Source organism: Phocoena sinus, chromosome 6 (assembly GCF_008692025.1).
Source record: "Phocoena sinus isolate mPhoSin1 chromosome 6, mPhoSin1.pri, whole genome shotgun sequence".
Classification (NCBI taxonomy): Eukaryota; Metazoa; Chordata; class Mammalia; order Artiodactyla; family Phocoenidae; genus Phocoena; species Phocoena sinus.
The window spans coordinates 86,769,333-86,789,523 of NC_045768.1; the positions used below are offsets into that span (position 1 = coordinate 86,769,333).

The 20,191-nt window shown below is 40.0% G+C and overlaps 1 protein-coding gene across 6 annotated transcripts in view; it reads left to right on the forward strand.

The window, feature by feature from the left end:
* AOPEP (aminopeptidase O (putative)) overlaps positions 1–20,191 on the forward strand; it is a 371,738-nt gene that overhangs the window by 226,459 nt on the left and 125,088 nt on the right. For all 6 annotated transcript variants that reach the window (XM_032636443.1, XM_032636442.1, XM_032636437.1 and 3 more), the window contains exons 8-10: positions 8,658–8,760; positions 9,416–9,523; positions 19,654–19,697. In XM_032636443.1, the coding sequence (XP_032492334.1) occupies positions 8,658–8,760; positions 9,416–9,523; positions 19,654–19,697 (255 nt within the window). The remainder of the gene's footprint in view (positions 1–8,657; positions 8,761–9,415; positions 9,524–19,653; positions 19,698–20,191) is intronic.

Genomic DNA, 20,191 nt, shown 5'->3' on the forward strand with positions numbered 1-20,191 from the left:
TAGCAAACCCAAGGCTGCATAGCAAACCTATTGACTCCACTGCAGTGGATGAATGATGCTTTACTTCTAAATGCTGCAGCTTAAATATACTCTGGGCTCCCTTATCTCATTCAATCATAGAATATTAGGGTCAGAAAGGGCCTTAAAAGTGATCTTGCCTAGCCTTCCGTATCCCTGACAGACAGCCACCTAGCTTCTTCCTGAGTATCCCCAGCATCCAGATCTCACTGCCTCAGCAAGCAGCAGCTTCCCCACGGGAACGGCTTATCTTAGAATGGGCTTCCTTGGATTGGGCTGGAAGCTGCCTCCCTATAAAGTCTGCCCTGTCCTCTTAGCCCTTAACCTCCAGAGTTGCACAGGATTCGCCTTGTTCTCACACAAAGAGTCCACATGTCTGAAGACCATTGTCTTTCCTTTCCTAGTCACTAGGTCACAGGGTTGGGAGAACGGTTCCCTTCTCGGGCTTGGTTCCCTGTTGTTCTCGTTGTTGACAATGGCCTTCTCCAGATGTGCCATCTGAACTGAATGTAGCACTCTGTTTGAGGTTACACCTGTGAAGAGTGTAACGATTATTGCTTCCCTTGATCTGGATAATCCAGAAAAGAAAGGACAAGCATTAATAGGATTCGTTGAAAGCGCTCACATATACACCATATTTCATTTTTTAAACCTACTATCATACACCTTCCCAGGGCAGTCTGAGCACTTCAACTCCCATGCATTTTTTTCTCCTTAGTTACATTCGTTGAGTGCTTCCGACGCGCCAAACATTATTCGAAGCACTCTATGTACATTTATCTCATTTAATCCTCAAAACGGCCCTATGAGATAGGTACTAGTACCGTCTTCCTCCGCATTTCATAGATGAGGAAACAGATGCGTATAGCAATTGACCACCTTTCTACCGCTAGGGAGTGGCAGAGCCAGGGTGCAAGCGGAGGCAGGCCTGGCTCCAGAGCCCAGCTTCCATGATGTCTGCCCCGTTCCCAGCAGGACTTCCCGTTACGTCTCATTGCTGCTGTCGATCCACCTACTATTGTGTTTATTGCTTTGGAAGCCACATCATTCACCTCTTGCTACGTGTTGAGTTTACAGACAATTTAGTATACCAAGTCTTTTTCATAGGTAAATACTAACTTTTAAAAGCCTCTTTGTCCTTACTATTGCTTTTATTAATTTTGAATCCTCATTCCAGCCTGCGGTTGCTCTTCTTGACTGTAGATGCTGTCAGTCAACCAGCTAGACTTCCAGACTCGACTTATTTGCAAATCTGTTAAGCCAATAAGTCATCATTCCTTGGGCACAGCCCTAAGGACTCCCTCCTGGTTATAGCAAGTAATTAATCAACAGCCTTGGGGTTCTGTTTTTGAACCTTCCATAAAGCCATGAAACAGCCACCATATGCTAACCACCACATCCTTTCTGCCAGCTGCCGGAAGTCAGGATGCCTGATACCCACAGTGAATTTCTGGAAGTGGCCCTCAAGATCCCATGCGACCTCCTTGCAGTCCATCATTTTCTAAGTGCTCACAAACTACCTGTTCAATACCTAGTCACAAATTTTGCCTCCCCTCCTCTTATTCTCTCTTCCTTTGCAATCAGAATGACATTTGTCTATCTCCATCAGCCCCCTTCCCGTCGTCTCCATGATTTGATGCCTCCAGAGGCCTGTGATATTGCAGATGGAAGTTTTCCAGGCTGTGGCATGTCCCTCACCTGGGCCTGGAGTCAGAGCTCCTTTAAAGGATGAAGGAGCCCTCTCCACCGGTACCAAGGATCAGTTCCCAAGTATGAAACGTCAGTTCCCACATAACAGTGCTTGTTCTACCAGGTATATAGTTTGAAAATTATTCTCCTTGGCAGGAAAGTTGAAGCAAAGTGGGGGTCAAGTAGTTCTCTTCGTTCTGTCACCTCTTAACACCTGGTCTTCTTTAGGCTCCAAACATCACTTCAAAAGCCCTTTTTGTTGTCCTGGGCACTCTCCCTTAGCACCAGCTCATTCTGAATTTCTGCCTTCCTGGCAATGATTTTCCTGCTTCCCAGCTCTTGTAGTGAGCTTTCTCCAGCATCCCCCGCTTTCCTCTTTCGTGCATGTCCTCTGACAACCCACCTTATCAGAAACCTCCCGGGCACTCCTTGCTCTCTGTTTTCTTCTTCGTCTCCTTTGAAAACATGCGCAAATGACCTCTTGGTGTGTTGAATATGATGATACACTGCTCAGACTATTGTATTAGTGTGTTCCATGTTTTTTTCTTTTTGGGAGATTTCATTTCTTAGAAAGGAATTTCTGATTTATGGCCGTTCAAAACCTGAGGACTATTTTGGGTTTTTTTTATTAATGCTCATTACTTCCTGCTTTTCTAAGTTTCACCGTTCGTTTCCCTGCCCTGCTTAGCAAAATTTGAGGAGTTTTTTGTGTTTTCCGCAGTTCTAACTACAGTCTTTTCATGTCACCCTCATCAGCAGCTGACTTCTCCTTTCACCATCAGGGGACAGATTATACCTTCTTCACTTTCCTGTGGCTCCTTGGAGAGATGTCTCTTTCTGTCTTAAATCATTTTATCAATTGCCTTTTTCAGCACTGGAGTGACATCTTGCTGTGTTTGCTATAGGATAATGGTCCCCGATGGGAAAAACCTTCATGCTGGGTAGCTGTTAAATCCATTGTGAAAAGCACACAGATAATCAAACTTGCCAAACACCAGTAGCTTTGACACGGTACAGCTTCCTCAGTTAAAGGTGTGCACAGCCTTTCATCCAGTTCTCTTTGGTAGCACTGTCCAAAGGCAAGGCAGTGGCGAGTGTTCATTATACACATTTTATAGATGGAAAAATTGTTGCGAAAACAAATGGAGGACATAAAATTCCTGTACTTTCAATCATTCTGCCTCCATTTTTCACCCAAAATTTTAGTAATCTTTTCACAGAGTGGTATAGACTGGGGGGCGGGGGGTGTCAGGAATACGCCCATACCTAGCTTTCTAGAATTTTAAACAACACCTGAAATTTGTTGTTTCTTTTTATTTGTTTTCCTGATGATGGTGCAACAAGGAGCAGGCTTACAGACCAGCCCCTGAAAGGTTTATGCTCAAAATCGGGGGTCTCGCAAAGGGAAGGTGTACGGCCACATTTATGTCTTTTTAAAAAATACTTTTTATTTTGGAATAATTTTAGACTCGCAAGTAGTTGCTAAAATAATAGAGTTCCTGTGTACCCTTCCCCTTGCTTCCCCCAACGATAACATCGTACACATGTAACTATAGGGTGATGTTTTTCTAACGTCTTTGCCTGTCAGAGGAAGGCTTAGCTGGTACTCCCTGACCCCGATCAGTATTCATTATGATGAGATTAGCATCCTTTATATTGTGCTTACAAAATGCCAACAGGCACTCTGGCTAAGCACTTTTAGACACTGCAACAGCCTAATGAGGTGCCACGGTCACTATCATTGTCCCCTTTTTACAGATGAAAACTGGCCTTTATGGGTTGCCTGACTCACTCAAGATTACGTGGCACTTAAGTGGCAGAGTCAAGATTCTTAACCCAGTGTGTTATGCTGCTTCCCCAGGAGATCTCACTTGTGCATTTGGAGCTCAGAGGTCTCCACAAAGGTAGTATTTAACTTCGTCTGTTACTTCGGGTTGAGTGAGGCCCTGCTCCCGGACCCTGAAACCTTGCAGGGCAGCTGCCACTGATAGAGCAGGGATGTAAGAATGCTCATTAATCCCTTTCTGTCTCATTTCTGGGATGCTTCGTCCCTGGCTCAAGCACTGCAGTGGCAAGTTTATAGATGAAGCTATCTCGTGGCTCTCACTTTTACTGCCAAGGAGTACAAGACAGGGAATGCTGGCAGACGGCCCGTCTGGGCTGTGGCAGAGCAGTAGGTGTTCAGACCTAGGCTGACATGCCTGAGCACCTTTCAGAGGCGTTTTCTCAGATCCCACCCTTGGCGATAGCCCTGCAGGATCGGTTCTTTCTTCAGGAGGTTTGATTCCAAATCAAATCATGTGGATCAAATATCACTGCCATCTGACAGCTTTTTAAATGTCCATATTGCTTCTGTGAGTGCAGTGGAAAAGGAAGGAGGTGGGCGGGGAAAGGTCACGCTAATCTCGGTTGTTACATTTGGTGCCAGGTACAACAGAAACCAAGGGCATTTAAGCCCAAACGACCTTGGTAACTTGATCTCTCACATTCCATGTATTCCAGCCAAGGAAATAAACACTGGTGTAAAATGTTGAAGAGATACTTAACACTTTTACGTTACAAAGTGCTTTTATGTTATCTGAGCCTCATCACACTCCTTACAGGTGAGGAAGTTGAGCGTAAGGGAGAGTAAACATGTTGTCTGAGGTTCTCCACTTAGTTTTTGGCAAAACCGAGATGGGGGGCCTGGATCTTGGGGAAGCCCCAGAATGCAGCAAGGACCTTGGTGTTCCACGGACCCGGGTTCTAGCCTCATTTCTGCCACTAACTAGCTTTGTGGTCGTCTCCAGGCCTCACTTTCCTCCACTTTTAAATGGGCATCATCACAGTACCTGCCCCACAGGTTCTTGTGAAGGTAGAAGGACATGATACATAAAAAGCTTGGCAGAGTACCTGGCACAGGGAGATAACAGGAATGGTAGCTATTAGTATTGGTTCAATTCTCCATCCATTAGGAATGAATCTGGCTTCAACTATTAGAATAGTAAAGCAACGTTGACTTAAACAAATAGGGGTTACTTTTCTCATACAGTGAGTGTGAAGGCAGGCAGTCTTGGGCTGGCCAGCAGCTGAATCAAAGACTGAATCAAAGACTATCAAAGACTGTTTACCTTCTTTCATTCCATCCGGGTCTCCATAGCATGTTGATTTGCTGCCTCATGATTGCAAAGTGGCTGCTGCAGCTCCATCCACCATGTTTGGGGGAAAGAGGAATAGTACTAGTCATATTTCCCCTTTTGTAAAGAAAGCAAAAGCTTTCCCAGAACCCTACTCCCAACTACAGCAGACATCTGTTTTTGTCTCATTGGCCTGGACTATGTCTTCTGACTCTCTGTAGCTTCAAGGACACCTGGAAAGTGAGTGTTTACCTTTTTAGACTTAATTGTACAAGTGGCAAGAAAGAAGGTGGATGAGAATGGGAGTAGACTGAGCCAATTGTATTTGCCACAGTTCTACCTGCCTCTTACAATGTCCTTAAAAAGTTTTTTATTTAATTGGTCCTCAGGTGTAGAGAGCTCAGCTAACCCTAGTCATGTGTTCATGGCACATGAACAACAAAGCCCCTTTTCTAGACTGATTCCATTTTATCCTCACAAAATGTGTACTGTTTCATGTGCATCTATTTTTCCTTAACTTTTTAATGGAAATATATATACACTATAGTGCACAGATATTTCTAGATGGCTCAATAGATTTCTACTATTTATCCTCACGAAAGCACCACTCAGATTAACATAGAGTTAATCCCACCATCCCAGAAACTTTCCTCTTTTTTCCGCACTCTGTTAAAACTCTTTCCCAAAGGTGACCATTATTCTGATCTGTATCCTCCTAGATCTGTTTTGCGTGTTCTTTGGCTTCATTTAACTGGAGTCATACATTTGTATGTAGTCTTTTTGGGTGTGACTTCTTTCATTCACCTGTGAGAGTCATCTATTATCATAGGTAGTGGTAGTTCATTTGTTTCCTGCTTTCTCTCTGCACTTTGTCTCCCTGCACAGACATGGAGTAAGTGGTATCATGAGAACCAGAATAGCACCGAAATGGAAGTCACCCTTTTTCCACTTGTGGAGTATCTTTTCCTCATAAAAACCGCCCCCTTTGATTTCTCACGAAGCTCGCCTGGGCACTGCCCTCTCCCGTACCATGTCTACTTTAAAAGGAATCTCTTGGGGACTTGTACATTTGCCTTGGATGCTGTCAGCGTAAAAGAATTTTCTTGAACACTTGGAGAGGGTGGAAGAGGAGAGTAAGAGAGAGATACTTTCTGGAAGGACATTTTTAGTCAGAGGAAAAATGCACCAACTAAAGTCGTCATCTGAAACTTGAGCCTGGAAGCCAGCCTTCGGAGCAGAGATTTAGGTTGGTCTTCTGTGTTCCTCCCCTTCTAACAGTCTCCATTCAGAGCTCAAGGGCAAAAGAAACTCACAGCAACTCTGTCTGTCTTGGGGCTGGGAAAACTGGTTTGAATTCAGGTTGACACTGAGAAGTCCTCCTCCCCCCAAAGTGTCTGGCAGGCTTTCCTATCAAAACCAGCATGGCTTTCTTTATAAAAACAGTCAATTCCAGGACAAACTTGAGAGCAGGAATAAAGCTAATGCTTTTCAATGGAGTCTTAAATCAAGATGAAAGGGACTAACTAGTTATTCCTGCAAGTATGGTCACGTCTGTAAGTCAGGGATCAACTAGAAAAATTCAAACTATGCAGTTAGCTCTAGTGGCTGGTCGTCATCGTCTCTCCTTTAGGTATCTGCTGGTTCTGAGCCTGTGTCTGCTGAGATAACGTACTAGAATATTCAGCAGGGACTTAATCAGGGCTTCTTTGCTTGGCAGCTACAGCACACTGCAAAGGGACTGATTTGGCAAGCTGGGTCATCCTCAGGCACTGCCGTTCAGGTCCAGCGCCCTTCCATGTTTGTGTCTGCGGGCATATAGGATTAAGGGGATGAACCATTGAAATCTGTTGCCTCTAACATCAGATGACCAACCTTGAATTTAGCAATATTTACTGCTAACTTTAGAAAATTTTATTAAGTTTATTGAGTCATTTCTGTATCCCCAGCCCTCGCTAAGGGCTTTGCATATATTAATTCAGTTATTCCCCGGGTGACCTGGGGACAGAGGTAAGGTTATCCCCATTTTTGCAAGTGAGTAAATTGAGGATTAGAGAATTTAAGTAAACTGCTACTAAGTAACAGGTAGTAAAGAGTAGGATTGAGAGTCAATACTGGGTCTCTCTGATTCCAAATGCTGTGTACTTTGTAACACTAACTACCTTTTAAAAATAACCCCTCGCTATATATACAATGAAATACTACTCAGCCATAAAGAAGAATGAAATAATGCCATTTCCAGCAGCATGGATGGATCTAGAGATTACCATACTAAGTGAAGTAAGTCAGAAAGAAAGACAAATACCACATGATATCACTTATATGGAGAATCTAAAATATGACACAAGTGAACTTGTCTACGAAACAGAAACAGACTCACAGACGTAGAGAACAGACTTGTGGTTGCCAAGGGGGAGGGGGGTGGGGAACAAATGGATTGGGAGTTTGGGGTTAGCAGATGCAAACTATTATATATAGAATGGATAAACAACAAGGTCCTACTGTATAGCATTGGGGGCTATATTCAATATACTGTAATAAACCATAGTGGAAAAGAATATGAAAAAGAATGTGTATATGTGTATAACTGAATCACTTTCTGTACAGCAGAAATTAACACAACATTGTAAATCAACTATACCCCAAGTAAGTTTAAAAACAGCAGCAACAAAAAATAAATATCTAAATAAAAATGTGGACTTCCCTGGTGGTCCAGTGGTTAAGACTTCATCTTCCAGTGTAGCGGGTACGGGTTCGATCCCTGGTTGGGGAGCTAAGATCCCCACATGCCAAGCGGCCAAAAAACCAAAACATAAAACAGAAGCAATATTGTAACGAATTCAATAAAGACTTTAAAAATGGTCCACATCAAAAAAATCTTTAAATATATATATATAAATAAAAATAACCCCTTGCCTTTCTGATGTGCCAGCTCTTCTGTCAGCCCTTGCCTTCCCCTCACCCCAGCACATGCTCTTCAATGTCTGTCCAATAAGTGACTGGTTTTCGAACAGCTAAAAGCTGTAAATACCTTGTCACTTACTTTGAATTTAGTTAGTTGTTGAATTGTCACTGTAACACAATTATATTTTATTAAGGGAATTTTTAAAAATATTTAAAACCATAGAGCATAATGGAAACCACTGATAGATAATAAGGAGACATCATTGGTTTCAATCCTTAATGTCGCCATGAATCAAAACAAGCTGTGAGACCTTGGATACAGAATTTCTGTGTGCCTGTTTCCCTCATTTGTGAGATGAGGAGGTTGAAGTATGTGATTACTAATGTCTCTACCTGTTCTAAAAACATAGGCCTCTGTGACTTTTCTTGTTTTGTTTCTGTGGCTCTAAAATGGCTTTAGAGTATGAATATTTCTTAAAGGAGCCTTAATTACTAAATGCAAGTCAAGAGAAGTAGATAACATTGGGGCTTTCAGAATTTTTTGGAAAAGATATAAGTTCTTTACTCTTCCAAGTAAAGCTACATTTTCCATTGCATTTCCCAGTCCAACATTCCCACCAAAAGAAAAGTGTATAGTTTCTTAAATAATTCATGTTGGAGCTGAGATTCCTTGAGGGTCTGGCAAGATTTAATCTTGGATAAGATGATGTAGAATACTGCCAGTAGCCAACCTCAGGTTGCCAACCCAGATATAAATCCCTCCCTGTTCAGTATATGCATTTATAACGTAAACCGTTTTAAATTATACCTGGTACTATTGAATAGAATTAAGACGCTGTTGGGCAACTCTGAAAATAAGAAATAAGGCGATTTTATGGTCTAATTAGTTAAGAATATGCTATACTTAAAGGAAATTTTACTGCATCATTTTAGACCCAATAAAGAGAAAACTGGCCACGTGAGTGACTCAGGATCTTCTGTCATCAAACACGGGCTCAATCCGGATAAGGTCTTCATGCAGGTTCATTATTTAAAGGTAAGCACATCTGAGTGGCAGAAGCCAGTTATTATGGCGCAGCACTTTTTAGATCTTACATATAAACAGTGAAGGTTAGTAACGTGGTTGGGGCAAAGCAAAAAAAAAATCATCAACATTGTAATGACACTTGACTGAGCAGATTCTGATTGTCCAATAGTTAAAGCATTTCATACCCAGATAATGAGGCATGAATCAAAGGAAGCCGAACTGTTCCCTTCCCCGTACCTCCCTTCTCCCTGCCTCATGTCAGCTTTGAAGAGCAGAATCTTAAAATTGCTGTCAGGTTCCACCTAGAAGATAGGAGTGATTTTTAAAAGTATTCTACGTTGTAAAGGCCTTTCCTGATAGCTGAGGGAGAGAGGAGCTGGGCCTCTCTTCCCTTTTGGTCCATGATGGACCTCCAGGCTTCATGTAAGCCAAGGATAAACAAGATGGTGATACCATTAGTAGATCAGTTGAAAGCAGAGCAGTTGATCCTTAAGTACCAGACTCGACCTTACTGGTAAGAATATAAAGGGCTACCTGGGACAGGTCAGGCCAAACTTTCTAGATGAGCATAAGGTGCTGGTGAGTAGGTTAGAGTTGACTTTGTAAGCATTTTTCTGATGAACACATGATAAGTATCTTTTTTTTTCTTCTTCCTTTCTTTTAGGGCTATTTCCTTCTCCGGTTCCTTGCCAGAAGACTTGGAGATGACACCTATTTTTCATTTTTAAGAAAGTTTGTGCACACATTTCATGGGCAGCTGATTCTCTCCCAGGTAATTTATAAGTCCTTGTGAGTCCATGATATACAATTGGAGGAGGTGTAGCTTGCGGCGACTAGATGATGTGAATGTTAAAAAGTAGGGAGGGCTTCCCTGGTGGCGCAGTGGTTGAGAGTCCGCCTGCCGATGCAGGGGACACGGGTTCGTGCCCCGGTCCGGGAAGATCCCACATGCCGCGGAGCGGCTGGGCCCGTGAGTCATGGCCGCTGAGCCTGCGCGTCCGGAGCCTGTGCTCCGCAACAGGAGAGGCCACAACAGTGAGAGGCCCGCGCACCACAAAAGAAGAAAAAAAAAGCAGGGAAAAGATTTTTGTTTTAATACAATAGGAAAGATAGGAAGTTAATGAAGTGGACACAGGGAAGTGTTGTTTCCGGGAGGGTGATCTCCCCGTAGTTTAGGACAGACTGTAACCCAAAGCTGTCCTGTGCACAGTGATGTGGGCAGTTGCACCTTAAGTGACCTGGAAAACAAAAACGAAACAATCCTGATCTCCCCTCCACCTGGAATGAGCTTTGCAAGGTTGGCTGCTTGTCCTTTGTCTCAGTGTCAGTGCCACAATCTCAGAGTCACTCCAGCTGAGCAGATATACATTCACCCAGTTCTTCTCTAACCTTTGCCTTTTTCATTGCCTTCCCTTCCATCACCGTTCTTCGCAATTATATTTTCCTTTACGGGTCCATTTGTTTCTTTTCTCTCTCCTCCATTCTGTGTGTAAGCTCAACAAGGCCACACCAGTACGAAGTACTAGTACTTTATTTCACCGGTACTTAGTATATGATTCGCACACAGTACATACACCATATATATTTGATAAACAAATAGATTAAAGACAAGATACACTGAAATATTCAGACAGTCTGGCCACAAAACTGTCGGAGAGAGACTCTGTCAGTTTATACGGGCGTGAGGCCAAGCTGCACATAACAAGAAAGTTAACAAAGAGGGAGAGGCTCTGAAAACAGTGCTCGTAGCTGATAGAGAATAAAGGATGCAGTCCCAGCGCAGATTGGACTAATGTGTATTTTTGATTTTTGACAGTTGTGCTCATATACAGTTTTGAAGTCAGACCGTGCACAATGTTAGATGTAAAGGATGTACGTGTATAATCTGAACATATGTGCAAGGAATAGCGTGAGTGTAACAAAACTAGATACCTGTTCCGTGTCTCTACCCTCTTCTTATTCTTTGGTTGAGGGGAGGAGCAGTATTCCTAAACCTGTATTTGGAAAGGCAGCTTGAAAACTGGCTCAGGAGTCTTATATGATCAGTTGACTGAATAGCCCAAACCACTTCTCACCAAGAAACTGCCGCACTGAAGGAGTGTTGGGTTTACTGTGACTTCTGAGGCTCTGCTACCCGCTTCCCATGGAACACTTAGTGCTCCCTCCACCAAATTGTTCAGTTTTACTTTTGTTAAACTCTTCTGAATTATAGCTTTATTGTTTTTTCATAACAGCTTTATTGACATATAATTCACGCACCATAAATTTCACCCTTTTAAAGTGTACAAGTCAGTGGTTTTTAGTGTATTCACAACGTTGGGCAACCGTGACTGCTCTCTAAGTCCAGAACATTTTCATCACCCCCCAAAGAAACTCCACACCCATTAGCAGTCGCTGCTCCATTTCCACCTTCCACCAGCCGTAGGCAACCACTAACCTACTTTCTATGGATTTGCCTGTTCTGGACATTCCGTATAAATGGAGTCATATGATACGCGGCCTTTTGGGACTGGCTTCTTTCACTTCGCATAATGTCTTCAAGGTTCCTGTTGTAGCATGTATCAGTACCTCATTTCTCTTTTTTAATTTTACCTTTTAACCTTTTACACTGTGATGAAATACACATAAGAAAATTTACCGTTTTAACCATTTTTAAGTGCATAGTTAGTGCATTAAGTATCAATACACTGACATCGTTGTGCAACTGTCACCACCATGCATCTCCAGAACATTTCAGTCTTCCCCAGATGAAACTTGTATCCATTAAACAATGACTCCACACCCTTTCCTCCCTTCAGCCCCTGGCAACCACCATTCTATTTTCTGTCTCTGAGTTTGACTCCTCTAGGTACCTCACGCGAATGGAACAATACAATATTTGTCCTTTTGTATCTGGCTTGTTTCACTTAGCAAAATGTCTTCAAGGTTCATCCATGTTATAGCATGTATCAGAATTTCCTTCCTTTTTATTTTTATTTATTTATTTTGGCTGCACCACACAGCTTGTGGGATCTTAGTTCCCCGACCAGGGATTGAACCCTCAGCACTGAAAGTGCAGAGTCCTAACCACTGGACCACCAGGGAATTCCCTTCCTTCCTTCCTATCAATATTTCTTTGTATGCATATTCCACATTTGGTTTATCGATTCATCCATTAATGAGCACTTGTGTTATTTACACCTCTTGGCCCTTGTGAGTAATGTTGCTGTGAACATTAGTGTACAAACATCTGTTTGAGTCCCTGCTTTCAATTCTTTTGAATATATACCTAGAAGTGGAATTGCTAGATTATGTGGTATTCAATTTTTTGAGCAACTGCCATATTGTTTTCCACAAGGGCTGCACCATTTTACATTCTCACCAGCAGTGCACAAGGGTTCCAGTTTCTCCACATCCTCACCAACACTTGTTGTTTTGGGTTTTTTGATAATAGCCATCATAGTGAGTGTGAGTGGTACCTCACTGTGGGTTTTTTTTTTTTTTTTTTTGCGGTACGTGGGCCTCTCACTGTTGTGGCCTCTCCCGTTGCGGAGCACAGGCTCCGGACGCACAGGCTCAGCGGCCATGGCTCACGGGCCCAGCCGCTCCGTGGCATGTGGGATCTTCCTGGACCGGGGCATGAACCCGTGTCCCCTGCATCGGCAGGTGGACTCTCAACCACTGCGCCACCAGGGAAGCCCTCACTGTGGTTTTAATTTGCATTTTTCTGGTAACTATGCTGAGGATTTTTTCATGGACTTATTGAACATTTGTATATATTTTTTGGAGAAACGTCTATTGAGATCCTTTGCTGATTTTTTATTTGGGTTGTCTTTTATTGAGTTATAAGAGTAATTTATATATTCTAGATTCAAGTCCCTTATCAGATATATGATTTGCAAATATCTTCTTGCCTAATTAAAAGTTACTCCTATGTTTTGTTCTAAGGGCTTTGTATTTTCGCTTTTATATTTAGGTCTCTTACTCATTTTGAGTTAATTTTTGTATATAGTGTGAGGTAGATGGTTCAGCTTCATTCTTTTGCATGTGAATATCCAGTCGTCCTTCTGCCAGTCCCATAGTAAGTTTGGAAATTATTGCTTTTTCGACTGACACATACTCATTATAAAAAAATGTAATAAGCAGTACAGAAAAGTACAAAGAAGGATATAAAATATCATTCAAAATCTCACCATCCATAATTACCTATAATTAACATTAGGTGAACATCATTCTAAGAAATTGCAGTCCGTTTCTTTCTCTCTTTCTATGTATTATATATGATATGTATACACGTATCTATGTGTATATGGGTATATAGTACATATGTATGTGTGTTTGATTGTACACACATGTATAGATACAAAGACATATTTAGAAATAATTTTCTAAAAATATGATTATATTATATGTGCTTTTTAATGAAATGTTTTAAATTTTATTTTACTTGGATTTAACACATGAAAAAGAAACTAAGGTGAATATAAAAGACTTTCTTGAACTTCAGATAAATATAAGAGAGATCATTTCCTAAAAGATTCTTCAATTATAGAAAATCTTTAAGAGATTGAAATTGTTAGTTTTTTTCTCTTTAGATATATATCTTATTTTTAGAAAGCATCAGTTTTTTCTCTTATGTAAAAGATGAGGAAACCAGTAGTTATGTACTTCAACTACTTTTCCCCCAATTCTAGATTGTTCTTAATTAATATCTTTCCATAGTTAAGAGGTTTATATCATTTATAGTGTGTGCTGTTACTACAATATAATTTTCACATTGCATAGTCCTAGCTCTGTATGTAAAGGATTTCGGTATTCACTAACAGTCATTTTACCACGCTTCTGTATTCATGAATGCTTTATTTTGATTCAGCTCTTCTTTGGCTAAATTTTGTTAGCAAATTGATGTTCAAGTTGCTTGAGAATGTTTGCCTGTTGCCTTTATATTTGAATTACAAACTGTCTGCGTATAATATTCTTGGGTCATGCTTTCATTTCCTCGGAACTTTGTGGCTATTGCTCAACTGCCTTCTGGCATTAAATACTGCTGTTGAAACTTTTGAAGTCAGTCTATTTTTTCCTCTTTATACCACTCAGATGACAGAAGAATTCTTTACCATTGATGTTTAGTAATTTAATCAAAAGTGGCTTGGTGTCCATGAGTCTGCATCAGTATTTTTTCCTGGAAAACACTGTGCATTTTTAGACTCAGAAGCTATTCTCCCTTCTTTCAGTAAAATTGTCTTAATTGTGTGTTTGAACACATTCATTTTTTTTTTTTTCCCTTGCAGGATTCTGAATATCAAGGTTACTGGTTATCTGTATGTTATGTGATCTTTGTCCTTCGTACTTGTTATTTTCTAGTCGCTTTTGTCTTTTTGTTCTTTATAGTATATGTTTATCTCAAGCAATATTATTTTTTATTATTAATGTTATTATTATAAAATTATAATTTTTTTTCTTTAACAGCTGTTCTTTTCCTTGATGTTTCTGTTTTATTAATGCTTGTATAGTGGTATTATTTTGGTTACTAATTTATTCCCTTTGCTTTGAAATCTCTTCCTCTCATTTAGTTGTTTTGTCATCTTGTCTGAGCTTTCATTTTACTGAATTTATGTTCTTATTATTTTCTTTTAATTTATATTTTAGTGTAAAGCATTCGTGAAGAATTTTCTTCTGTGCCTTGGATTATGTTTTCTTCAAGACTGGATTCTTTGTCTTTTACGCTATGCTTCTTGTTTCTGTCTCTCTCTTTTGGTGGGTTTTTGTTGTATTAGTTTGCATAGTTGCCATACTTTTTTTCTGGCTCATTCTCAGCATGAGTTGCACTGTCCTGACCTTCTGTTTATTCTCATATGTATTGGAACGTTATCCTTGATTTCTTTTGTAACTTGTCTTAGGAGTGTTTTTCTTCCCCTCTGAGCTACGGTTTGAAGTTTGGATATTATGCATGGAGAAGGTGGAGGGGAAGAGCTCCTCTGGAGCTGTATACAGCCTTTGTTGTAAGAATTTGGCTCCACTAACTCTTGAAATTTTGTTAAAGGTTCCCAGCCAAGATTCTCTTCACCTAATTTGGGTGCCACTTTTTTCCATTGCAGGTACTCTCTCAATTAATACTGTTCTTCCAATTCAGCTTGGAGCCCTAGATCCTGTACAGTTCATGAAAGTGTCATCCTCAGTTGTTTATTTCCCAGGTTTTGCTCATCTCACTTGAGCAAACATTTTTCAGTCCCTTCACAGTCAAAAAGAGAGGAAAAATAAAGATATTCCTGTTTCTTTCCAAATGTGTGGGTATTTGTGAGAATTTGTGGGGTTTGGGCAATTCACCAGTACCACTCCTGCTAAGCATGAGGGAGGGGGTGGTACACAGGGAGGGTTGGAGGCTGTGTTGGAATCTTATGTTTCTTCTTTAGTTGTCTCTTTGAAGTTTATGCCACAAGCTGTATTCTTTCCGTGTTTGGATGCTGCTGGTGAAGTTTTTGCTAACTTTTTTTAATGGATTGTCTTTTTGTTTATATTGCTAGTTAGTTATTGATGAGGAAGACCATGATTCAGTTTCTTTACTCAGAAGTTCCTCAGTTTCTTCTTCTTCCAATTTACTTTTGAATCCTTTTCTTTCTGAATACCCCATCTGCCCAGTATTTCAGAATTATCATCTTTCTACCTCCCAACTAAAATTGCTCTCTTGAACTTAACAATAACTTATTCCTGACCATTTCATTCCTTTTCAGTTCTTATGCTGCCAACACTGTCCTTATTTCAATATTTTGATTATTTGTTTTGCCTCTCCTACCTCCCCCTTCCCTATGACCATAGTAATTACTCATAAAACGTCTGACAGAAATCCCTAATCCTGTGTAATTATCAAGCCAGTGTCAGTTTATCCAGTAGACTCTACATGCACCTGCTTTTTGTTGAATACTTTCACCAGGACTAAAAATTAATTACCAAGTTCATCATGTGCCAAAATCGGTGTAGTTTTTTTTTAATTGTAATGCTTTATTTAGTGTTGTTAGGTGATAATCAAAATAAGCTGTCTGGGACTGACCTGATTAGTATATAGATTATTAGGAGAATAATAAATGAAAAAAAAAATTCCCAAGGAATGTGTTTTTCGACCAGAGTGTGGGCTTGTAATAATTGTCAGGGATCCAGATAAAATTTCACCCCGACCCACTGTCAAAACGGCAGGATTGTTGTTGTTGTTGTTTTTGTCTTTGGCTTTAATTTTTTTCAGGCATACTCTAGTGGTGAGAAACTGGGACCCCTAGTATTTGTTGCTAGCTGACTTTGTCAGTGATCCTAGATCAAGTCAGTGTCTTAGATCCTGTCGGTGATCCTAGAATCAGCCTTGAAAGAAAACCCTCCTTGTCCAATTGATATTTGTAAGTTGTTTTTATAAAAGTGCCAACATGCTGAAGGGAAGAGTGAAGACAGATGAAAATTGAAAAGAGGTGGTAAGGGAAGGAATGATCATAAGAGACATCTTTCTTTTTATAACATTCTGTTGTGGAGAATGGGGAAAGGCTTCTATGATGAATCCACTCCAGGAGTATATGCCAATTTATGACTAGAACCAGGAAAACTAGCGTTTTGTGGTTAAGAGTATGTCTATGAAAGGAATACAAAGGGCCAGTTGAGTTGATTCCACTGATGATACAAAGACTGCCTGGATGAGACCAAGTGTCTTCTTGGATTGGATGTAGCATGGGACAGAGAAGAATGTCTAGCACTGTAGACAGACATTCCCATAGCCTGTGGAAATACAGGCATCGTGTCTTAGAGATGCTTGAGGTATTGGTTTTTTGTGACCTAGGGTGATCCCTTAGACCCATCATCCTCAGCATTGGTTGGCAGCCTTCAGCTAGCTGCTGTGTGTCCTGCAGGTCTCAGCTCTGAGACAGGAAGAGGCAGATGGCCACCTGCTAAGAAGTGGGACAGTTATCTTTCTTAAAAAATGAAGCAGGGCTTCTTGGGGACTTCCTGCAGTTTTCTTGTATTCACACAAAATCTGAAACATTGCGCCCTGCAGTTTTGTAAAGAAAGATCCAATTGTAATTGGAAAATGCAAAAGGGCAGAATTAAGGTTAACTCTGGATTTCCTGCTTCTCATGCAATTAAATTCTCCCCCTTGCCATTGAGTTAATGTAATTTTCCCCCCACATAATTGGGCATAAATTACTGGACAAATGTGGGATAAGTTGATATGGACTATAAGGAGATAATGAAGTAAAATTATAAGAAATTATAATTACAGTACTTGGATTTTTTTTTTTGTTTTGTTTTTTTTTGTTTTTTGTTTTTTTGTTTTTTTGATTTTTTTGTTTTTTTTGATTTTTTTTGTTTTTTGATACAGTACTTGGATTTTTAAGAAGCAAGAATTCTGTCATTAAGCCAATGAAATATCTGCAAAGTAATCTAATAATAGATTATGAAAAATTAATTTCTAATTCAACTTTTTTTTACAAAATAATTATTAAAATAATAAAAATAATGACTCTAAGAACCTCAGTCAAAAATACTTTTTTGCATTCTAAATATTGCTTTTGTTTCCTTTGATATTTTTTCCAATATACCCACTGCAGGTGCATTATTCTATTTGGGGTTGTCCCCTTCCATTTTGACTGATACATGTTTTTTTTTTTTTTAATTGAACTATGGTTTATTTACAATGTTGTATTAGTTTCTGGTGTGTACTGCAAAGTGATTCAGATATTCTTTTTCAGATTCTTTAACATCATAAATTACTACAAGATATTGAATATAGTTCCCTGTACCATATAGTAGAGCCTTGTTGTTTATCTATTTTAGATATAGTAGTGTGTAACATAGTAGTATGTATCTGATAATCCCACTCCTAATTTATCCCTCCCCCACTTCCCCTTTGGTAACCGTAAGTTTGTTTTCTGTGTCTGTGAGTCTGTTTCTGTTTTGTAAATAATTTCATTTGTATTATTTTTTTAGATTCCACATGTAAGTGATATCATATGATACTTGTCTCTGTATGACTTACTTCACTTAGTATGATCATCTCTAGGTCCATCCATGTTGCTGCAAATGGCATTATTTTATTCTCTTTTATGGCTGAGTAATACTTTATGCATCCATGGTCACTTAGGTCGCTTCCATATCTTGGCTATTGTAAATAGTGCTGCTATGAACATTGGGGTGCATGGACTGGTACATGTTTTTAATATTAGTTTTGTTGTATTTGTATTGTTTATTTTGGGTGAAGCAGCAATAGGCAAGTAGAGTCTTAGAAGAACAGAAGTTGCAAGAAATAAATCTTTCACTACTGCTCTTAATAGAAAGATTTTTGCCTCTGGAAGAGATGGACCTAGCCACCCATAAACACATAGGAAGTGATGGCTGGCTTCACCAATGTAGTGATGGCTGTGCTTAATGCCATGATAGTAAAAGAACACCCTTGTCATACAAATTGTTTGCAGATTTCTATTCCTATGTAATTCCATCTGTTTGTAATACGACGGTCTGCACTGCTGCTGGCACCTCACGCTCTGAGTTAAATGGATCTCATCAGAGCCCTGTGCTGACCCTGGATCTGCAGACTTGATTGGGGTGGGCGTTTCAGTCTGGAGGGGTGCTCATTCAGCAGTGTCATATTTGGTCATCTGGGCTTACACATGTGCCCTCTTTAAAGGACCAGTTTGAAGGGTTATTTTCAATTTATTGAAAGAAAACCTTCATGTATAGGTCTTATTTATTGCTCAATATCAAGCCTCTAGAAAGTTAAACGTTGTTCTTGTTTGTTTCGTGTTCTGTATGGATAAATAAAATGTATCTTCTCAAACCTTCAGATGAGGGAGGGTTGACAGTAGACTTACCCATTTAGCAAATAAAAATGTACACCCCCCATAACAGAAAAAGAACAAATAACTTTTTAGTGTAAATATGCCCCCAATTTAGCTGAGCGTCCTATGTTTTATCTGACAAACCTAGCTGAGACCAAATCAAGATTCCAGAGTTAGATGGGGTAAAAAGATTGGTCACAACACACAAGTTGCAAATTAAATATAAATGTGATTTTGAACATTCGTGTGTGAATATTTTTTAGGTCTTCTGGTATTGTGGTTATGTTTTAAAAGATGCCTTATCTTTTAGAGATATTTACTGAAACATTGACTGGTGAAATTATGTAATGTTTGCGATTAACTTCTAAATAATACAGGAGGTAGGTAAGTGGATGGGGCAGATTGGCTGTGGGATAATGGGTACGTGAAGGTAATTATGCTTTTTTACTACTTTTGAATGTGTTTGAAATTTTCCATAATAAAGGATAAAATGGGTTTGTGTGTAAGTCATGCCTTTAGATTAAAAAAAAAAATCTATTCTTGAAACATCTTAAATATCAAACAGTTGAGGACTTGCACAGTGGCACCAGAAGAGGCTGCAGATGGAGGCAAGGGCCCGTGAATGATTTCTGGAATTGTGACATCTTTGTTCCTCCACTGGGATATTAATTGTCTTGATTTTCGTCTTTATTGTCTATAGAGCAATGCAAAAAAGCTGTTGGTTACTAGCCTCCCAGAGTTGAGATTATTCAGTGTGTAATAGGATATCCAGGGAGAGCTCACAAAGAGTAGAGCATGGTTAAGTAGAGAGGGATAGCGCTTTATGCTCTGGCCAGCCTTTTGAAAATAGTGAAACATGAAATGAAATAAACTGTTGGGTTAGGTCAAAATAACAAACGTTACTTTTTTCAATTTGTTTGTGGTTGTAACTGATTGGATTGAAGCCCTGGTAAATTAATAAATTGAGTATATAACCTAATAATTCAGTATCGGCCTACCTTCCCTAGCAGGTGAGCTGTCAGCAGCTGGGAACGCTCAGTCCCTGGCGTGACTCTGGGCAGGGTTATTTACTGATGGGCATCTTTAATGATTTGTCTTTTTCTTATTCCAGGATTTCCTTCAAATGCTGTTGGAGAGCATCCCAGAAGAAAGAAGGTGAGGACCGATTTAGGAATTAAGGGCCCAGTTTTATTTATTTATTTATTTTAACATCTTTATTGGAGCCCAGTTTTATTTTTAATGTTAAAAATGACTCTGCCATTGTTGGGCAAGTTGCAACCTAGAAAGTTTAATCTTCCTCTCTCAATAGAGGAGGGACCTCCGCAGACAGCAGGAGTCCTGGGATGATCAACTAGGTCTAGAAATATTGGGAGTGTGGATTCTGGGAGCCAGCACGCGCAGCAGGGGAGCCCCAGAGTCAGGAGTCCTGAAAGTGGTAGAGGAGGCAAGCCAAGGACACTCTGTGGCCTCAGCTGCTGTGGAAAAGAATGGAGGGCAGAAAAGTTCTAACAGTTAGGGTGGCTTGTTTTGAAATGTCTGAAATGTTTCAGATTTACCCTCCTTCTTTTTTTTTAAGTAAACATATGGGTTTTCTTCATGTGAAAAATCACATCAGATGTAGCCATTATTCCTAAGGTCAAGAACAACAG